The 19,784-nt window shown below is 46.6% G+C and overlaps 1 protein-coding gene across 1 annotated transcript in view; it reads right to left on the bottom strand.

Moving 5' to 3' along the window:
• LOC145342084 (septin-7-like) overlaps positions 1-19,784 on the bottom strand; it is a 164,917-nt gene that overhangs the window by 44,615 nt on the left and 100,518 nt on the right. The window contains exons 7-8 of the mRNA XM_080187292.1: positions 19,139-19,231; positions 16,809-16,905 (exon numbers count right to left, since the gene is read on the bottom strand). Of these exons, the coding sequence (XP_080043418.1) occupies positions 16,809-16,905; positions 19,139-19,231 (190 nt within the window). The remainder of the gene's footprint in view (positions 1-16,808; positions 16,906-19,138; positions 19,232-19,784) is intronic.

The following is a 19,784-nucleotide window of genomic DNA, read 5'->3' as shown; positions in this document are numbered from 1 at the left end:
TTAGTCAGGAACAGTATTACGGTGGCAGAAAGGATGTTTGATGAGGCCTCACACAGTGAGGTAGTATGGGCTGAGGTTAGACACAGGAAAGGAGAGGTCACCCTGCTGGGAGTTTGCTATAGGCCTCTGAAAAGTTCCAGAGATGTAGAGGAAAGGATTGCAATGATGATTCTGGATAGGAGCAAAAGTAACAAGGTAGTGGTTATGGAGTCTTTAACTTTACAAATATTGACTAGAGAAGCTATAGTTCGAGTACTTTAGATCGGTCAGTTTTTGTCTAATGTGTGCAGGAGGGTTTCCTGTCAGTGTATAGATAGGCCAACAAGAGGTGAGGCCACATTGGATTTGGTACTGGATAATGAACCAGGCCAGGTGTTAGATTTGAAGGTACGTGAACACTTTGGTGATAGTGACCACAATTTGGTTATGTTTACATTAGCAATGTAAAGGGATAGGTATGTACCGCAGGGCAAGAGTTATAGCTGGGGGAAAGGAAATTATGATGTGATTAGGTGAGGTTGAGAGTGCAGAGGATGTGGAAGGAAACTGCAGGGGATGGGCACAATTGAAGTGTGGAGCTTGTTCAAGGAACAGCTACTGCGTGTCTTTGATAAGTACGTGCCTGTCAGGCAGGGAGGAAGTGGTCGAGCGAGGGAACTGTGGTTTACTAAAGAAGTTGAATCACTTGTGACGAGGAAGGAGAAGACTTATGTAAAGATGAGACGTGAAGGTTCATGTAGGGCGCTTGAGAGTTACAAGTTAGCCAGGAAGGACCTAAAGAGAGAGCTAAGAAGAGCCAGGAGGGGACATAAGAAGTCTTTGGCAAGTAGGATCAAGGAAAACCCTAAAGCTTTCTTTAGGTATGTCAGGAATAAAAGAATGACTAGGGTAAGATTAGGGCCAGTCAAGGACAGTGGTGGGAAGTTGTGCATGGAGATAGGAGAGGCGCTAAATGAATATTTTTCGTCAGTATTCACACAGGAAAAAGACAATATTGTCAAGGAGAATACTGAGATACAGGCTATTAGACTAGATGGAATTGAGGTTCATAAGGAGGAGGTGTTAGCAATTCTGGAAAGTAAGAAAATAGATGTCCCCTGGGCCGGATGGGATTTATCCTAGGAATTTTTGGGAGGCTAGGCAGGAGATTGCAGAGCCTTTGGCTTTGATCTTTACATTGTCATTGTCTACAGGAATAGTACCAGAAGACTGGGGCAGAGCAAATGTCGTCCCCTTGTTCAAGAAGGGGAGTAGAGACAACCCTGGTAATAACAGACCAGTGAGCCTTACTTCTGTGGTGGGCAAAAGTTTGGAAAGGATTACAAGAGATAGGATTTATAATCATCTAGAAAGGAATAACTTGATCAGGGATAGTCAACATGTTTTTGTGAAGGGTAGGTCATGCCTCACAAACCTTACTGAGTTCTTTGAGAAGGTGACCAAAGAGGTAGATGAGGGTAAAGTAGTTGATGTGGTGTATATGGATTTCAGTAAAGCATGTGACCAGGTTCCCCACAGCAAGCTATTGTAGAAGATACGGAGGCATGAGATTGAGGGTGATTTAGCGCTTTGGATCAGAAACTGGTTAGCTGTAAGAAGACAGAGGGTAGTGTTTGATGGGAAATGTTATTCCGAGTTCAGTTACTAGTGGTGTACCGTAAGGATGCTTTGGGGCCACTGTGGTTTGTCATTTTTATAAATGACCTGGATGACGGCATAGAAGGATAGATTAGTAAGTTTGCGGATGGCACTAAAGTCGAAGTTGTGGACAGTGCGGAAAGGTGTTGCAGGTTACAGAGGGACATGGATAAGCTGCAGAGCTGAGCTGAGGGGTGGCAAATGGAGTTTAATGCGAAAAAGTGTGTGAAGTGATTCACTTTGGAAAGAGTAACAGGAATACAGAATACTGGGCAATGGTAAGATACTTGGTAGTGTGGATGAGCAGAGAGATCTCACTGTCCATGTACACAGATCCCTGAAAGTTGGTACCCAGTTTGATAGGGTTGTTAAGAAGGCATATGGTGTGTTAGGTTTTATTGGTAGAGGGATTGAGTTTCAGAGTCTTGAGGTCATGTTGCAGCTGTACAAAACTCTGGTGCGGCCGCACTTGGGAGTATTGCGTCCAGTTCTGGTCGCCACATTATAGGAAGGATGTGGAAGCATTGGGAAGGGTGCAGAGGAGATTTACCAGGATGTTGCCTGGTATGGTGGGACAGGCTGAGGGACTTGAAGCTGTTTTCGTTAGAGAGGAGGAGGTTAAGAGGTGACTTAATAGAGGCGTACAGGATGATCAGAGGATTAGACAGGGTGGACAGTGAAAGCCTTTTTCCTTGGATGGAGATGGCTAGCATGAGGGGACATAGCTTTAAATTGAGGGGTGGTAGATATAGGACAGATGTCAAAATGGGTTCTTTACCCAGAGTAGTAAGGGCATGGAATGCCCTGCCTGCAACAGTAATGGACTCGCCAACATTAAGGGCATTTAAATGGTCATTGGATAAACATATGGATGATGTAGGAATAGCGTAGGTTAGATGAGTTTTAGATTGGTTTCACAGGTCGGCGCAACATTGAGGGCCGAAGGGCCTGTACTGCGCTGTAATGTTCTACGTGTGATGCTGGGAACCTCCAGAGAAAGCAGAGATGGATCATTTACTTGGCACTTCTGGCTGGTGTTAGCGATGGAAAGGTGGTAGGACTGGAGGGTCTTAATGACATTACTGTTACTAGAGAGGCGGTGCTCGACAGACTGGAGGGGCTGATTGTGGACAAGTCCCCAGGACCGGATGGAATGCATCCGAGGGTTCTGAAAGAAATGGCGGAGGTGATAGTGGATGCCTTGGTGGTTACTTTCCAGACGTCGCTGGATTCCGGGGAAGTGCCGGATGATTGGAAAACGGCTAATGTTACGCCGTTGTTTAAGAAGGGTGCCAGGCAAAAGGCAGGGAATTATAGGCCAGTTAGTTTAACGTCTGTGGTAGGTAAAATGTTAGAATCTGTCATTAAGGAGGAAATTGCGAGGCATCTTGAAGGGAATTGCTTGATAGAGCAGACGCAGCACGGTTTCATTAAAGGGAAGTCGTGTCTGACAAATTTACTGGAGTTCTATGAGAATGTGTCTAGGGCAGTGGATAGAGGAGAGCCGGTGGATGTGGTCTTTCTAGATTTTCAGAAGGCGTTTGACAAAGTACCTCACAAGAGGTTATTGCAGAAGGTCGAGGGACATGGAGTTGGGGGTAGGGTGTTAGCGTGGATAGAGGATTGGTTGTCAAATAGGAGGCAGAGAGTGGGGGTCAACGGGTGCTATTCGGATTGGCGGATGGTGACTAGTGGAGTGCCCCAGGGGTCGGTGCTGGGGCCTCAGCTTTTTACCATTTATATAGATGATCTGGAGGAGGGAACCGAGTGTAGGGTGTCGAAATTTGCTGATGACACCAAGATTGGGGGAATGGCAAATTGTGCGGAGGGTGTGGAGAGTCTGCAGAAGGATCTAGATAGGCTGGGCGAATGGGCCAGGAAATGGCAAATGGAATTTAATGTTGGCAAGTGTGAGGTGGTCCACTTTGGTAGGAATAATGGTAGGAAGGATTATTACTTACGTGGCGAAAAACTGCAGCAGGCGACGGTGCAGAGGGACCTAGGGGTCCTTGTGCATGAATCGCAAAAACCCAGCTTGCAGGTACAGCAGGTGGTCAGGAAGGCGAATGGGATGCTGGCCTTCATAGCGAGGGGGATTGAATATAAAAGTAGGGAGGTCTTGCTGCAGCTGTATAGGGCATTGGTGAGGCCGCAGCTGGAGTACTGTGTGCAGTTTTGGGCGCCGCACCTGCGCAAAGATATTTTGGCCTTGGAGGGAGTGCAGAGGAGGTTTACTAGGCTGATGCCGGAGTTGAGGGGGTTGAGCTATGAGGAGAGGCTGAATAAACTAGGCTTGTACTCGTTAGAGTTTAGAAGAATGAGGGGAGATCTCATTGAGACGTATAAGATGATGAATGGGATGGATAGGATAGAGGTGGAGAGACTCTTCCCGCTCAGAAAGGACAGTAGGACTAGGGGGCACAGCCTCAAGATAAAGGGGGAGCGGTTTAGAACGGAGTTGAGGAGGAACTTCTTCACTCAAAGGGTGGTGAATCTCTGGAATTCTCTGCCCGTTGAAGTGGTGGAGGCTGCCTCGCTAAATATTTTTAAGACGCAGGTTGATGGGTTTTTGATAAGAGAGGGGATTAAGGGTTATGGGAAGAGGGCGGGCATGTGGAACTGAGCCACGACAGATCAGCCATGATCTTATTGAATGGCGGGGCAGGCTCGAAGGGCTAGATGGCCTACTCTTGCTCCTATTTCTTATGTTCTTATGTTCTTATGAATGTCTTTTGCAGTAGGCTGGTAGAAAAGGTTAAGGTGCATGGGATACGAGGTCAGGTAGCTAGGTGGATTGAGAACTGGCTGGGTAATAGGAGACAGAGGGTAGCTGTGGAGGGGACTTTGTCTGGCTGGAGGCCAGTGACCAGTGGTGTGCCGCAGGGCTCAGTACTGGGACCTCTCCTCTTTGTAGTCTACATAAATGACTTGGAAGAGAGCGTAGGTGGTGTGATGAGCAAGTTTGCTGATGACACCAAGATGGCAGGGTTGGCGGGTACCGAAGTGGATTGTGAAGTGATACAACAGGATATAGATAGGTTGGTGCATTGGGCAGATAGGTGGCAGATGGAATTTAATCCTGACAAATGCGAGGTGATGCATTTTGGAAGGAATAATGTGGAGAGGAGCTATGTGATTAAAGGTAGACAAATTAGGAGTATAGAAACACAGAGGGACCTGGGAGTGCAGGTTCACAAATCCATGAAGTTGCGACACAAGTGGAGAATGTTGTCAGGAAGGCTTATGGAATGCTAGCCTTTATAGGAAGGGGTATAGAGTTTAAAAGCTGCCGTCTAATGCTTCAGTTGTACAGAACGTTGGTTAGACCGCATTTGGAGTACTGCGTCCAGTTCTGGTCACCTTACTACCGGAAGGACGTGGAGGCTCTGGAAAGGGTGCAGAGGAGGTTTACCAGGATGTTGCCTGGCATGGAGGGGCTGGGTTACGAGGAAAGGTTGGAGAAACTGGGACTGTTCTCCTTGGAAAGACGGAGATTGAGGGGGGACATGATAGAGGTATATAAGATACTGAAGGGAATAGACAGAGTCAATAGTGAGAGACTGCTCCCTAGATTGGTTACAAATACAAAAGGACATGATTTAAGGGTGAGCGGGGAGAGGTATAATTTGGATATGAGAGGAAGGTTCTTTACGCAGAGAGTTGTGGGGGTATGGAACGCGCTATCGAGTAGGGTGGTGGAGGCGGGAACGTTGGACTCGTTTAAGGTTCAGTTAGATAGGCACATGAGTGAAATGAGGATGGAGGGTTATGGTAGGGGTTACTAAATAAGGGTTAGAACCTCGGGAGACACCGGAAAGGCAGGCTTGTGATTAACGTTTTTGTCTTTTTATTCTGCAGGTGGAGGTCCACCTCGTTGTCAAACGAGGGGCATGCACACGGTGGGTCGTGTGTGGGCTGCTCTTGGAGGTTCCGGGAGTGGCCTAATACTTCGTGTCGGTGTGTGTGCTTGATCCTGGACCAGTAGACGGGCGCCGCAACAGCTCGGTGACTAGCACTGCTAGCTGTGCAGATACATGGATTTGGGCCTGTGTCTGTGGGAGTTTGTGCATTCTCCCTGTGGATGCGTGGGTTTCCTCCGGGCGCTCTGGTTTCCTCCCACACCCCAAAGATGTGCTCTTAGGCTGATTGGTTTTACCAAATTGACACTATTCTCCCCTGAATCTGGCTAAGTCAGGGGTTCTATTTGTAGATACGCAGGGTAGAATAGGTGTAGGGTGATGCGGCGGCGCGGGCTTGTTGGGCCGAAGGGCCTGTTTCCCGTGCTGGGTTGTTCTTTGTTAGGCTATTATGTTGCACTCACCTCAAAGTCACGAGCGAACTTATTCATGCGACAGATTTTCAAAAAGGTTTGAGGCTGATATAATTTCCCACCAACTTAATGCAAATTGGAAGGTGAACAGCTGTGTTAATTTTCATTCAAGAGATTTAAATGAATGCAAATAGTGTTCTTGCCAGCAGACAGAGGGATAAATGACTTGTTATTAGGAGAACTGCTAATTGCTTTTTCAAGGGCAGGTTTCTAATTTTCTGCTCGACACTAGATTCACTGCTTCTGTCTGCCAGGAAACCTGTTGTGGCAGAATGCAAAAATTAAACCCACAAAGTCCAGAGTTAATGCTAAGGAGACAGAAGTGGGCTGGCAAGGTGATAGTGGTAGGGGATGGGAGGGTCCAAGGCATTGATAGGAGGTTCTGTGGGCAGAGGCGTGACTCCAGGATGGTGGTCTGCCTCCCTGGAGCAGGGGTAAAGGACGTAACAGAAAGGGTAGAGGGAATTTTGAAAGGGGAGGGGCCCCAGGCAGAGGTCATAGTACACATAGAGGAGGGGGACATAGGAAGGAGCAGTAGGGTAGAGGTCCGTAGGCAATTTAGGGAGTTGGGGTCCAAACTGAAGAGCAGGACCTCCAGGGTGTCACTCTCTGGGTTGCTGCCCAGTACCAGCAGGGCAAAGAATGACGAGATCATGCAGCTGAATGCATGGTTGAGGGATTGGCGTAGGGTAGAGGGCTTTACCTTTGTGGACCACTGGGAGGTATTTACGAGAGAAGGGCAACTGCACAGGAGGGGTGGGGAAAATTTGAATGGGAGGGGAACTAGTGTCTTAGCGGGGAGGTTAGCTGGTGTGTTTGGGAATGGTTTAAACTAATAGGGAGGGGGGGTGGGGGTGTGGCTGGGAGAGAGTTGGGCGAAAGGAAAACTATCAGGGAGAAGGAGGTTCCGAGGGACACTCGTGAGTTGAACTGTGTCTGTTTCAATGCAAGGAGTGTGACAGGAAAAACAGATGAGCTTAGGGCCTTGATGTTTGTGAGGAAGTTAGATGTGGTGGCTGTAACGGAGACGTGGTTGCGAGAAGGGCAGGACTGGCAGCTGAATGTTCCTGGGTATAAGCGTTTTAGGTGTGACAGAGGAGGGTTGAAGAGAGGTGGAGGGGTGGCACTGTTAGTAAAGGAGAACATCACAGTAGTGCAGAGGGAGGACAGTATGGAAGAGGTAGGGATTGAGTCACTGTGGGTGGAGTTGAGGAATAAAAAGGGAGAGATTACGATGCTAGGGGTATACTATAGGCCACCCAACAGCCCGAGGTCAGTGGAGGAAGGCATTTGCAGGGGCATTTTGGATAGGTGCGGGAAGAATAGGGTGGTTGTAGTGGGTGACTTTAATCTTCCTGGAGTGGATTGGAGGGGGCCTAGAGCTGGGAGTACGGAGGGAGAGGAGTTTGTAAAATGTGTTTTGGAAGGCTCTCTTGAGCAATATGTAACTAGCCCGACTAGGGAGGGGGCTATACTGGATTTAGTGCTGGGAAATGAGCCGGGGCAGGTGGTTGAGGTAGAGGTAGGCGAACATGTGGCTAACAGTGACCACAAGTCCGTCTACTTTAGGATAAAAATGGAAAGGGATGAGTGCCGGCCGAACAGGAGTGTGCTGAACTGGGGAAAAGCGAGCTATAGCCGGATTAGGAGGAAGCTGCAGGACACTGATTGGGAGGGACTGTTAGCTGGCAAGTCCACGGTTGGCAAGTGGGAGGCTTTTAAGGGCAAAATGAAAATGTTGCAGGAGAGGTATGTTCCGGTTAAGCGGAAGGAGGGGAAAGGTAGGATTAGAGAGCCGTGGATTACAAGGGGTATCGAAGACTTGGTCAGGAAGAAGAGGGAGGCGTATGTTAGGTTGAAACAACTGGGTACGGAGAGTGTGCTGGAGGAATATAGAGAGAGTAGGAGGGAGCTAAAAAGGGGGATTAGAAGGGCAAAGAGAGGGCATGAAATGGCTTTGGCTGGTAGGATTAAGGAAAATCCAAAGGCATTTTATTCCTATATTAGGAGCAAGAGCGTAGTTAGAGGGAAAATTGGTCCTCTTAGGGACAAAAGTGGGGAGTTATGTATTGAGTCGGAGGGAATGGGGGAGCTCCTGCATGAATACTTTGCGTCGGTATTCACGAAGGAGAGGGGTTCGGTGTCGTGCGGTGTCTTGGAGGGAGCTGTGGATCAGTTGCAGGAAATATCTATTATGAGGGAGGAAGTGCTAGGGCTTGTAGGTAGCGTAAGGACGGATAAAGCTCCGGGGCCTGATGGTATTTATCCCAGGCTGCTTAGGGAGGTGAAAGATGAAATTGCTGGGCCTCTGGCGCAAATCTTTGTCTCTTCTTTGGACACAGGTGAGGTCCCAGAAGACTGGAGGGTAGCAAATGTGGTACCGCTGTTTAAAAAAGGTAGTAGGGATAACCCTGGAAATTATAGACCGGTGAGTTTGACATCGGTGGTAGGGAAATTAATGGAAAAAATACTTAGGGGTAGGATGTATGAGCATTTGGAGCGTTGCGATCTGATTAGGGATACGCAACATGGCTTTGTTAGGGGGAGGTCTTGCCTTACGAATCTGGTAGAATTCTTTGAGGAGGTGACAAAAACGGTTGACGATGGGAGAGCCGTTGATGTCATCCATATGGATTTCAGTAAGGCGTTTGACAAAGTCCCTCATGGTAGGCTGGTAGAAAAGGTTAAGGCGCATGGGATACGAGGTCAGGTAGCTAGGTGGATTGAGAACTGGCTGGGCAATAGGAGACAGAGGGTAATTGTTGAGGGGACCTTTTCAGGCTGGAGGCCAGTGACCAGTGGTGTGCCGCAGGGCTCAGTACTGGGACCTCTCCTCTTTGTAGTATACATAAACGACTTGGAAGAGAGTGTAAGTGGTGTGATCAGCAAGTTTGCAGATGACACCAAGATGGCAGGGTTGGCGGATACTGAAGTGGAATGTCAGGTGATACAACAGGATATAGATAGGTTGGTACATTGGGCGGATAGGTGGTAGATGGAATTTAATCCTGACAAATGCGAGGTGATGCATTTTGGAAGGAATAATGCAGAGAGGAGCTACGTGATAAAAGGTAGACCGATTAGGAGTATAGAAATACAGAGGGACCTGGGAGTGCAGGTTCACAAGTCGATGAAGGTTGCGACACAAGTGGAGAAGGTTGTGAGGAAAGCTTATGGAATGCTAGCCTTTATAGGAAGGGGTATAGAGTATAAGAGCTGCCGTCTAATGCTTCAGTTGTACAGGACATTGGTTAGACCGCATTTGGAGTACTGCGTCCAGTTCTGGTCACCTTACTACCGGAAGGACGTGGAGACTCTGGAGAGGGTGCAGAGGAGGTTTACCAGGATGTTGCCTGGCATGGAGGGACTGGGTTACGAGGAAAGGTTGGAGAAACTGGGACTTTTCTCCTTGGAAAGACGGAGATTGAGGGGGGACATGATAGAGGTATATAAAATACTGAAGGGAATAGATAGAGTCAATAGTGAGAGACTGCTCCCTAGACTGAGTACAATTACAAGAGGTCATGATCTAAGGGTGAGGGGGGAGAGGTATAATTTGGATGTGAGGGGAAGGTTCTTCACACAGAGGGTCGTGGGGGTATGGAACGCGCTACCGAGTAGGGTGGTGGAGGCAGGAACGTTGGACTCGTTTAAGGTTCACTTAGACAGACACATGAGCGAGACGAGGATGGAGGGTTATAGTAGGGGGTATTAAATAAGGTCAGAGCCTCGGGAGACACCGGAAGTGCAGACTTGTATGTTAACGTTTTTGTCTTTTATTCTGCAGGTGGAGGTCCACCTTGTTGTCAAACAAGGGGCATGCACACAATGGGTCGTGCGTGGGCTGCTCTTGGAGGTTCCGGGAGTGGCCTAGTACTTCGTGTCAGTGTGTGTGCTTGATCCTGGACCGGTAGATGGGCGCCGCAACAGCTCAGTGACTAGCACTGCTAGCTGTGCAGATACATGGATTTGGGCCTGTATCTGTGGGAGTTTGCGCATTCTCCCTGTGGTTGCGTGGGTTTCCTCCGGGCGCTCCGGTTTCCTCCCACACCCCAAAGATGTGCTCTTAGGCTGACTGGTTTACCAGATTGACACTATTCTCCCCTGAATCTGGCTAAGTTAGGGGTTCCATTCGTAGACACGCAGGGTAGAATAGGTGTAGGATGATGCGGCAGCGCGGGCTCGTTGGGCCGAAGGGCCTGTTTCCCGTGCTGGGTTGTTCTTTGTATCTCTTCACATCGTACCCAGGGATGGTGATAGTAGAGTCTGGGACAGTGGCTGCGATGTTTCAGTGAACATGGTTATGTCAGGCTATTGCTTGACTAGTCTCTGGGACAGCTCTCCCAAGTCTGGCACAGATCCCCAGATTTTAATAAGGACGACTTTGTACGGTCGACAGACCAGGATTTACGACTTTTGTGTCCTGTGACTTGGTGATCCATTCAGTTCTATTTTCATTTGACTTTTCTGTTGCAGTTTAATGCAATTGGTCAACCACATTGCTGTGATCCTGGAATTACATGTAGGCCAGGTTAGGTATGGACAGCAGTGTCCTTCCCTAAAGGACGTTAGTGAACCAGATGGGCTTTTATGACAATATGATAGTTTTGTGACCAATATGGCCAAAACTTGTTTTTAATTCCAGATTTATTAATTAAATACAAATTCCAAACTGCCAAGACGGATTTGAAACCATATTTCCAGGGCTTTATTCAGGCCTCTGAATTACTAGTCCAATACACTATGCTACTATCCCAGTTTCCTATTCACCCTAAACTAGAACATTTTTTCAACTTTGTTTCTAATTTCCTGCCTTCTCATTGCTTCACATGGTCCATCTTGGACTCTTCCCTTCATTGCTGATCTCCAAAAATGGAGATAAAAAAGTGAATCAACTAGAAGTCCTCCAACTCCTGTGGATTCCTCAACTACATTTCCTCACTGGGATTTTACAGATTAAAATCTGAGACCATTTACTGGTAGGATTTTTAGCTCTGAATTAATTAAACAGAAATTGTTTTGGGAAATGTTTGTAGAATTTTTTAGAAGTGTTAACTGTGTAAATGTAATCGGGTCTTTAAGTTTCGACTTTTAAAATAAATGTTTAAACTTAGTTTCATGTGGTTTGAAATTCTTTCTCCCCTCTTCTGATACCTTCTGGTAAAATACAAATTGCTAATTGTTGTGACAGCTTGTTCAAGTTTCCCTTTAGGATTTGGGCAGCCTGGCACTTATCACCTGCCATATCACAACAGTATTGAATATCGTTAAGGAATTTAACACTGCTTCACAAGCACCATTCAGACTATTAATTCTGTGTGGTTTCATACAACTGAATGGTTTGTTAGGCCATTTTGGAGGGCATTTAAGAGTCAATCACATTGCTGTGGGTTTGGAGTTACATTTGGCCAGACCGGGTAAGAATGGCAGATTTCCTTCATTAGTGAAGCAGATAGGTTTTTCTGACAATTTGGTGTTTCATGATCATTATTATTTCGTGATCATTTTAGTTCAGATTCATTAAATTTAAATTTGCCCAACTGTCATGGTGGGATTTAAACTTGTTACTCAATTATTAGTTCAGTGGCATTACCACTATGTAGACAAACGCCTCAAGATGTTCTTGTGTCATAAGAACTTGCACTAACAAAATTTGATTCTGAGCCACACATAAGGAGATATTAGGGCAAATGATCAAAAACCTATCCAAGGAGAATCTGAAATGAGAGGGAGTTAAAGATGTTAAAGATGGGATGATGGTTTGGGATGGAAATCCAGAGTTTATAGTCGAGCCAGCATCAGGAAGGTTAGAGGACTGGAGGAAATTAAAGGAAAAAGGGCGTAACAAAGTCATAGAGGGCTTTGAAAACATGAATGTGCCTTTTAAAAATGAGCTTTTAGTGGACTGGAAGCCAATGTAGGCCAGTGAGCATAGGAATGATGGATGAGCAAGCTGGGATTTGGGAAATAGAGTTTTGGATGAGTTCAAGTTTATGGAAGATGGCTAGGGACTTGGGAAAGTTGATCTAGGAGGTAACAATAGCAAGGTTGATTTTCAACAGATGACGAGCTGTTATGGGTGGGGAGTCTGATGTCATTTCAAAGGCGGAGTCTGACTGATGGCGTGGATCTGTGGTCAGAGTCTCACTGTAGGGTCAAACGGATCTTTTTGAACCTCAGACAACAGCTGGCAATTAGGAAGGAGCTACTTGCTAAGGACCTGAAATGGTAAAAAGAAGAGTTTACCTTTATGCTCCAGAGCAATCCTGAAATAGTCTGCAATCTTAGCAGATGAGAGTTGAACCTAATAGTGCATGATACGGTTGAGCTAAATCTGGTGGTAAATGGCGAAACCAGTTGTTAAATCTACAATTACAACAGGAGGGTAGGAAGTCCGGGGAGTTTTGAAGGGTTGGGTGAGGGGTTATGAAGGAGCAGAGTAGCTGAGAAGGGTAAAACGAAAAGAGGCACAACAAAGACAGGAGCCGGGGAATAGCCTTAAAAGTTATGATGTGTCAAAGTGCTCATCCAGGTACTTTTAATAACGTGCAGCAATTTACCTCTAAAACTAGAGGGCATAGGTTTAAGGTGAGAGGGGAGAGATACACAAGTGTCTAGAGAGGCAACTTTTTCACACAGAGGGTGATGAGTGTCTGGAACAAGCTGCCAGAGGTAGTAGTAGAGGCAGGTACGATTTTATCTTTTAAAAAGCATTTAGATAGTTACATGGGTACGATGGGTATGAGGGATATGGGCCAAATGCAGGCAATTGGGATTAGCTTAGGGTATTTTTAAAAAAGACAGCCATGGACAAGTTGGGCCGAACAGCCTGTTTCCATGCCGTAAACCTCTATGACTCTATGGTTTGAGTTTAAGAGCCGTGGAGTTATGCTGCAACTGTACAGGGACCTTGGTGAGACCACAACTGAAATACTGTATGCAGTTCTGGCCACCTCACTATAAGAAGGATGTGGAAGCATTGGAGAGAGTGCAGAGGAGATTTATACGGAAGCTGGTTTGGGGGGTGGGTCTTATAAGGAAAGACTGAGGGAACCACGACTTTTCTCTTTACAGCGGTGGAGGATGAGTGGCGGCTTAATAGAGGTTTATAAGATGATGAGGGGGATAGATAGAGTGGATGTTCAGAAACTATTTCCTTGGGTGGATGTAGCTGTTACTAGGGAGCATAACTATAAGGTCCATGGTGGGAGATAAAGGAGGGATGTCCGAGGTAACTTCTTTACTCAGAGAACGGCTGGGGTGTGGAGTGGACTGCCTGCTACGATAGTGGATTGGGACACTTTAGGAACTTTCAAATGGTTACTGGATAGGCACATGGAGCACACCAGAATGACAAGGAGTGGGATTGCTTGATCTTGGTTTCGGACAAAGCTTGGCACAACAGGTGGTCAAAGGGCCTGTACTGTTCTATGACACCCTCCTAGTGAGCACATTCTAGACTGTCACCACTCACTGGGCAAAAAAGTTTTTCCACATATCCCCCCTAAATCTTGTGCCTCTCAGCCTGAACCTAAGTCCCTCATGACTGAACCTTCAACTAAGGGGAACAGCTGCTCCTTATCCAGTCTGTCCATGCCCCTCAATCTTGAGCACCTCCATCAGGTCACTCCTTAGATTTCTCTACTCCAAAGAAAACTGCTCACAGTACTCCAGCTGTGATCTCACCAAGGTGTACACAACTCCAACATGACTTCCCTGGTTTTGTAATCTATGCCTTGATTGATAAACACAGTAAAAAGTCTGACAACACCAGGTTTTCGTCCAACCGATTTATTTGATAGTAAACTCACTAGCTTTCGAGGGGATTCCCTCTTCTTCAGGTGAATGGAGAGTTCTGGCCTCAGACAGAGCATATAAAGCACAGACAGTTTAGAGATTACTGATTAGAATGCGAATCTTTACACCTAACCTGCTGTTCAAGTCCTAAAGTGGCTGACAATGTGTGTGGAAGGTGCACTGATCACAGGTTAAAGAGATGTGTATTGTCTCCAGACAGTACAGTAAGTGAGGTTTTGCAAACCCAGGCAAGTCACAGGGGTTACAGATAGTGCGACATGAACCCAAGATCCCTGTTGAGACCGTCCTCATGTGTGCGGAACTTAGCTATCAGTCTCTGCTCAGTGACTCTGCACTATCGTGTGTCGTGAAGGCAGCCTTGGAGAATGCTTATCCGAAGGTCAGAGGCTGAATGCCCGTGACCACTGAAGTGTTCGCCAACAGGAAGGGAACAGTCTTGCCTGGTGATTGTCGAGCGATGTTCATTCATCCGTTGTCGTAGCGTCTGCATGGTCTCCCCAATGTACCATGCTTCGGGACATCCGTTCTTGCAACGTATCAGGTAGACAATGTTGGCTGAGTTGCAAGAGTATTTACCCTGTACCTGGTGGATGGTATTCTCTCGTGTGATGATGGTATCCGTGTCGATGATCCGGCATGTCTTGCAGAGGTTGCTGTGGCAAGGTTGCGTGGTATTGTGGTCACTGTTCTCCTGAAGGCTGGGTAGTTTGCTGCGAACAATGGTCTGTTTGAGGTTGCGTGGCTGTCTGAAGGCAAGACGTGGGGGTGTGGGGATAGCGCTGGCGAGATGTACACTTCACTGTACTGCAAGCCCACTGACAATCTCACAATGCTCCACTTCCCCAGCTTCCACCCTAAACATGTTAAAGAAGCCATTCCCTATGGACAAGCCCTCCGTATACACAGTATTTGCTCAGATGAGGATCGTGACAGACACCTCCAGACGCTGAAAGATGCCCTCATAAGGACAGGATATGGCGCTCGATTCATAGATCGACAGTTCCAATGCACCACAGCGAAAAACTGCACCGATCTCCTCAGAAGACAAACACGGGACACAGTGGACAGAGTACCCTTCGTCATCCAATACTTCCCTGGAGCGGAGAAGCTACGACATCTTCTCCGGAGTCTTCAATATATTATTGATGAAGACGAACATCTTGCCAGGGCCATCCCCACACCCCCACTTCTTGCCTTCAGACAACCACGCAACCTCAAACAGACCATTGTTCGCAGCAAACTACCCAGCCTTCAGGAGAACAGTGACCACAATACCACACAACCTTGCCACAGCAACCTCTGCAAGACATGCCGGATCATCGACACAGATACCATCATCACACGTGAGAATACCATCCACCAGGTACACGGTAAATACTCTTGCAACTCGGCCAACATTGTCTGCCTGATACGTTGCAAGAAAGGATGTCCCGAAGCATGGTACATTGGGGAGACCATGCAGACGCTACGGCAATGGATGAATGAACATCGCTCGACAATCACCAGGCAAGACTGTTCCCTTCCTGTTGGCGAACACTTCAGTGGTCATGGGCATTCAGCCTCTGACCTTCGGGTAAGCATTCTCCAAGGCTGCCTTCACGACACACGACAGCACAGAGTTGCTGAGCAGAGACTGATAGCCAAGTTCCGCACATGAGGACGGTCTCAACAGGGATCTTGGGTTCATGTCGCACTACCTGTAACCCCCGTGACTTGCCTGGGTTTGCAAAACCTCACTTACTGTACTGTCTGGAGACAATACACATCTCTTTAACCTGTGATCAGTGCTCCTTCCACACACATTGTCAGCCACTTTAGGACTTGAACAGCAGGTTAGGTGTAAAGATTCGCATTCTAATCAGCAATCTCTAAACTGTCTGTGCTTTATATGCTCTGTCTGAGGTCAGAACTCTCCATTCACCTGAAGAAGAGGGAATCCCCTCGAAAGCTAGTGAGTTTACTATCAAATAAATCGGTTGGACTAAAACCTGGTGTTGTCAGATTTTTTACTGTGTTTACCCCAGTCCAACGCCGGCATATCCACATCTTGATTGATAAAGGCAAGTGTCCCAAAGGTAGGGGAGTCTAAAACTAGAGGGCATAAATTGAAGTTGGAGAGGGGAAAGATAGAAAAGAGTCCAGAGGGCAGTTTTTTCACACAGAGGATAGTGGGTGACTGGGACGAACTAACAGAGGTAGTAGTAGAGACGGGTACAGTTTTGTCTTTAAAAAGCATTCAGACAGTTACATGGTTAAAATGGGTATAGAAGGGTATGGGCCAAATGCAGGCAATTGGGGCTAGCTCAGTAGTTAAAAAAAAGGATGGCATGGGCAAGTTGGGTCAAAGGGCTTGTTTCTATGCTGTAATGCCCTTCTGCTATTGGAGATCTATGGACAAGCACATCAAGGTCCACAGAACTTCCTAGTGACATGCTGTTCACTGAGTACTTCCTTGTCAAATTACTCCTTCTAAAGTGCATCATCTCACACTTTTCAGGACTAAATTCCATCTGCCACTTCCCTGCTCAACTGACCATTCCATTTATATCTTCTTGTAGCCCAAGACACTCAGCCTCACTGTTAACACCTGGCCAATCTTTGTGTCATTCCCAAATTTACTAATCCTAACCCCCACATAGACATCTATGGCGTTAATATAAATGACAATATCAATAGAACAAATAGGTCCAGAGAGAGAGTCAAAATACAGAAATATGAATGTAATTTGAGTTGCATGTGTACATAGTCCTGGCTGCATAACAAGATTAGGATAGATACATCCTGATTATAAATGGGGAAAAGGGACAACAGGTGTAGAGAATAAGCGATTCCATGGGAAATAAGGTTGGTAATGATTGGAATAAGTTAGCACGCAGCCTCATGGTGCTGATGTCAGCTTTGGAGGCAGGTGTGGGGTGCCTGGACAACAATAGATGTAACACTGTTTGATGCCCAAAAGGCTCTTGCATGGAATGATTTGGAAAGCTTGAAGGCAGAAGCTGAAATTAAAAAATGGTTTTACCTTCTGCCACTCCCCACGGATACTGACGACCTCTAACCTTCCTGCCACTGACTTCAAAGACAAGAGTGCTTCCAACAACTGCCAGTGGTACACGGTCCTGGGGAGATAAAACATAATATTAACCTCAGTCTTCACAACAGCAGGATATACAGCCACTGCATGGCACATTACAAAAACAGAAGGATGTGGTGGCCAGACTATTGAGGGCTTTCCAGTCAGAAGAAAAGCAGGATACTGACTCCACCTATGCTCAGACCCAGGAAAATGCTGTCTCTGGCTGTCGGCAGACTCAGGTCAATGCTTGATCCAGCTGTGGTCAGACCTATTGAGTAATGTCTCCAGCTGTGGTCAGATCCAGGACAGCACTACCTCCAGCTATGGTCAGACCCAGGTCCATGCTGTGTTCAGCTGTGGTGTCAGGCCCAGGTCAGTGCTGTGACTAAGAAACCACAGAAACCTTACATTGCAGGAGGAGGCCATTCAGCCCATCGAGTCTGCACCAACAACAATCCCATCTAGGCCCTATTCACATACTTATCCCACCAATCTCTCTAACCTACGCATCCTGGGACACTAAAGGGCAATTTAGCATGGTCAATGCACCTAACCGGCACACCTTCGGACTATGGGAGGAAATCCAAGCAGAATTGGGGAGAACATGCAAACTCCACATATTCAGTGACCCAAGCCAGGAATCAAACCAAGGTCTCTGGAGCTGTGAGGCAGCAGTGCTAACCATTGTGCCACCGTGCTACCCCCAATGTGTGGACTGACCAGGATTAGTTACTTCTGGTCAAACACATTGAGTACTGCGTCCACTTCCAGTTGTACAGCACACTGAGTGTTTGAGAACACAGGAATAAGGAGCAGGAGTCAGCCATTCAGCCTCTTGGGCCTGCTGTGCCATTCAGTAAGATCATCGCTGATCAGATTGTGTCCTCAGCTCCATTTCTTGTCCACCGTCCCGCCCCCCCCATAACCTTCGACTCCCTTGTCAAATGAAAATCTATCTAATTTAGTTTTGAATATATTCAAGTGTGGCGATGCAGTGGCAGACATTTAAGGAGATATTTCATAATACTCAATAAAGATGCGTTCCAATGAAAAAGAAAGACTCTGGAGGAAAGGCACACCACCTGTGGCTAACTAAGAAAGTTAAATATAGTGTCAAATTGATAGAAAGAATTAGTGGCAGGTCAGATGATTGGACGCAATATAAAAACAAGCAAAAAATGACAAAAAAAAGGGAGAAATTGGAGCTTGACACAAAGCATGCTGAAAAGAATGGTAAGAATCTCTTCCAAGGGTGAACAACGGTGCACGCTGGATCTCTAGAGTGTGTGACTGGGGAATTAATAATGGAAAATAAGGAAATGTTGGAAGCACTGAACAGATGTATCTATCTTCACTGTAAAAAAAACACAAATAACATCCCAGAAATAATTGTAGACCAAGGAAAGGAGAAACTCAAAACAAGTACAATCACCAGGTATTGCGATAACAACTACAACTAAAAGCTGGGAAGTCTCCAGAATCTAGTGGGCTGCACGGTAGGATCTTAAAAGAAGTAGTGGCTGAGATAGTAGATGCATTGGTTTAATTTTGCGAAATTCACTACATTCTGGAAAGGGTCCAGGACTCTTTCACCCTGGGAAAAAGCTTCTGACTATCCACTCTGTTCATGCCTCTCGTAACCTTGTAGACTTCTATCAGGTCTCCCCATAACCTCTGTTGTTCCAGTGAAAACAAACTATGTTTCTCAGACCTTTCCTCATAGCTAATGCCTGCCATATCAGGCAACATCCTGGTAAATCTTTTCTGTGCCCTCTCCACATCCTTCTGGTAGTGTGGCGACCAGAATTGAACGCTATATTCCAAGTGTAGCCCTCACTAAGGTTCTATAAAGTGTCAACATGGCTTGCCAATTTTTAAACTCAATACTCTGACCGATGAAGGCAAGCATGCCGTATTTCTTCTTTCTCCAAGTGCATTGCCACCTCTAGTGACCTGTGTACCTGTACACCCAGATCCCTTTGCCTATCAATACTTCTAAGGGTTCTGCCAATTACAGTACATTTCCTATCTGTATTAGGCCTTCAAAAATGCATTACTACACATTTGTCTGGATTAAACTCCATCTGCCATCTCTCTGTTCAGTGAGGTGTGGTGTGTGGTTTAATCAGAATGCTATACAGTGACATACTCTCAGTAAACAGTGTGGTTTAATCAGAGCGACACTCTCAGTGAAATTGGTTGATTTCTCAGTGTGCTGTAGAGTTATATGAATGAACTTACTCAAGTACCAGAACAAAAAGAAAATAACAAATTACCTTAAACTTTTTCACCAATTTGTTTTCTTCTTCATCTTCTGTACCTGGAAATTCATAAATCTTGATCTTCTGGTCCTTGATCTCCTTCATTATCTGTATGAAGAGAAGAGGATCTCAAGAGATGACAGAAGATTCGTAGCCCTTGCTGTTGCCTGGTGGACGGCCCCACCATTGTCCTGCGCCTGGGGGACGGCCCCCACCCACACCCTGTGCCTAGGGGGTGGCCATGCCCTGAGCCTGGGGAATGGTATTTATTCCCTGTGACAGAAAAGACACTCTCTCCAGACACATAGATATTCTGTTCACTGTATGACAGCGTGGGACACCCCGCCCAGACAATATGGATATTCCCCTTAGTCTGTGTGACAGTATAAACACTCCCCAGGGTGGCATGGTGCCACAGTGGTTAGCACTACTGTGTCACAGCGCCAGGGACAAGGGTTCAATTCTGGCCTTGAATAACTGGCTGTATGGAGTTCGCACTTTCTCCCAGTGTCTCCGTGGGTTCCCTCCATGTGGTCTGGTTTCCTCCCAAACTCCAAAGATTTGCAGGTTAGGTTGATTGGCTGTGTTAAATTGCCCCTTAGTATCAGAGGGACTATCAGTGTAACTGAATGGTTAATGGGCTTAGGACCTGGTTGGACTG

The sequence above is a fragment of the Carcharhinus amblyrhynchos genome, chromosome 4, assembly GCF_965287045.1.
Source record: "Carcharhinus amblyrhynchos chromosome 4, sCarAmb.v2.hapA, whole genome shotgun sequence".
In the NCBI taxonomy this organism is placed as follows: domain Eukaryota; kingdom Metazoa; phylum Chordata; class Chondrichthyes; order Carcharhiniformes; family Carcharhinidae; genus Carcharhinus; species Carcharhinus amblyrhynchos.
The sequence above is the reverse complement of the archived record's forward strand: the minus strand, read 5'-3'. Positions and strand labels throughout refer to the sequence as shown.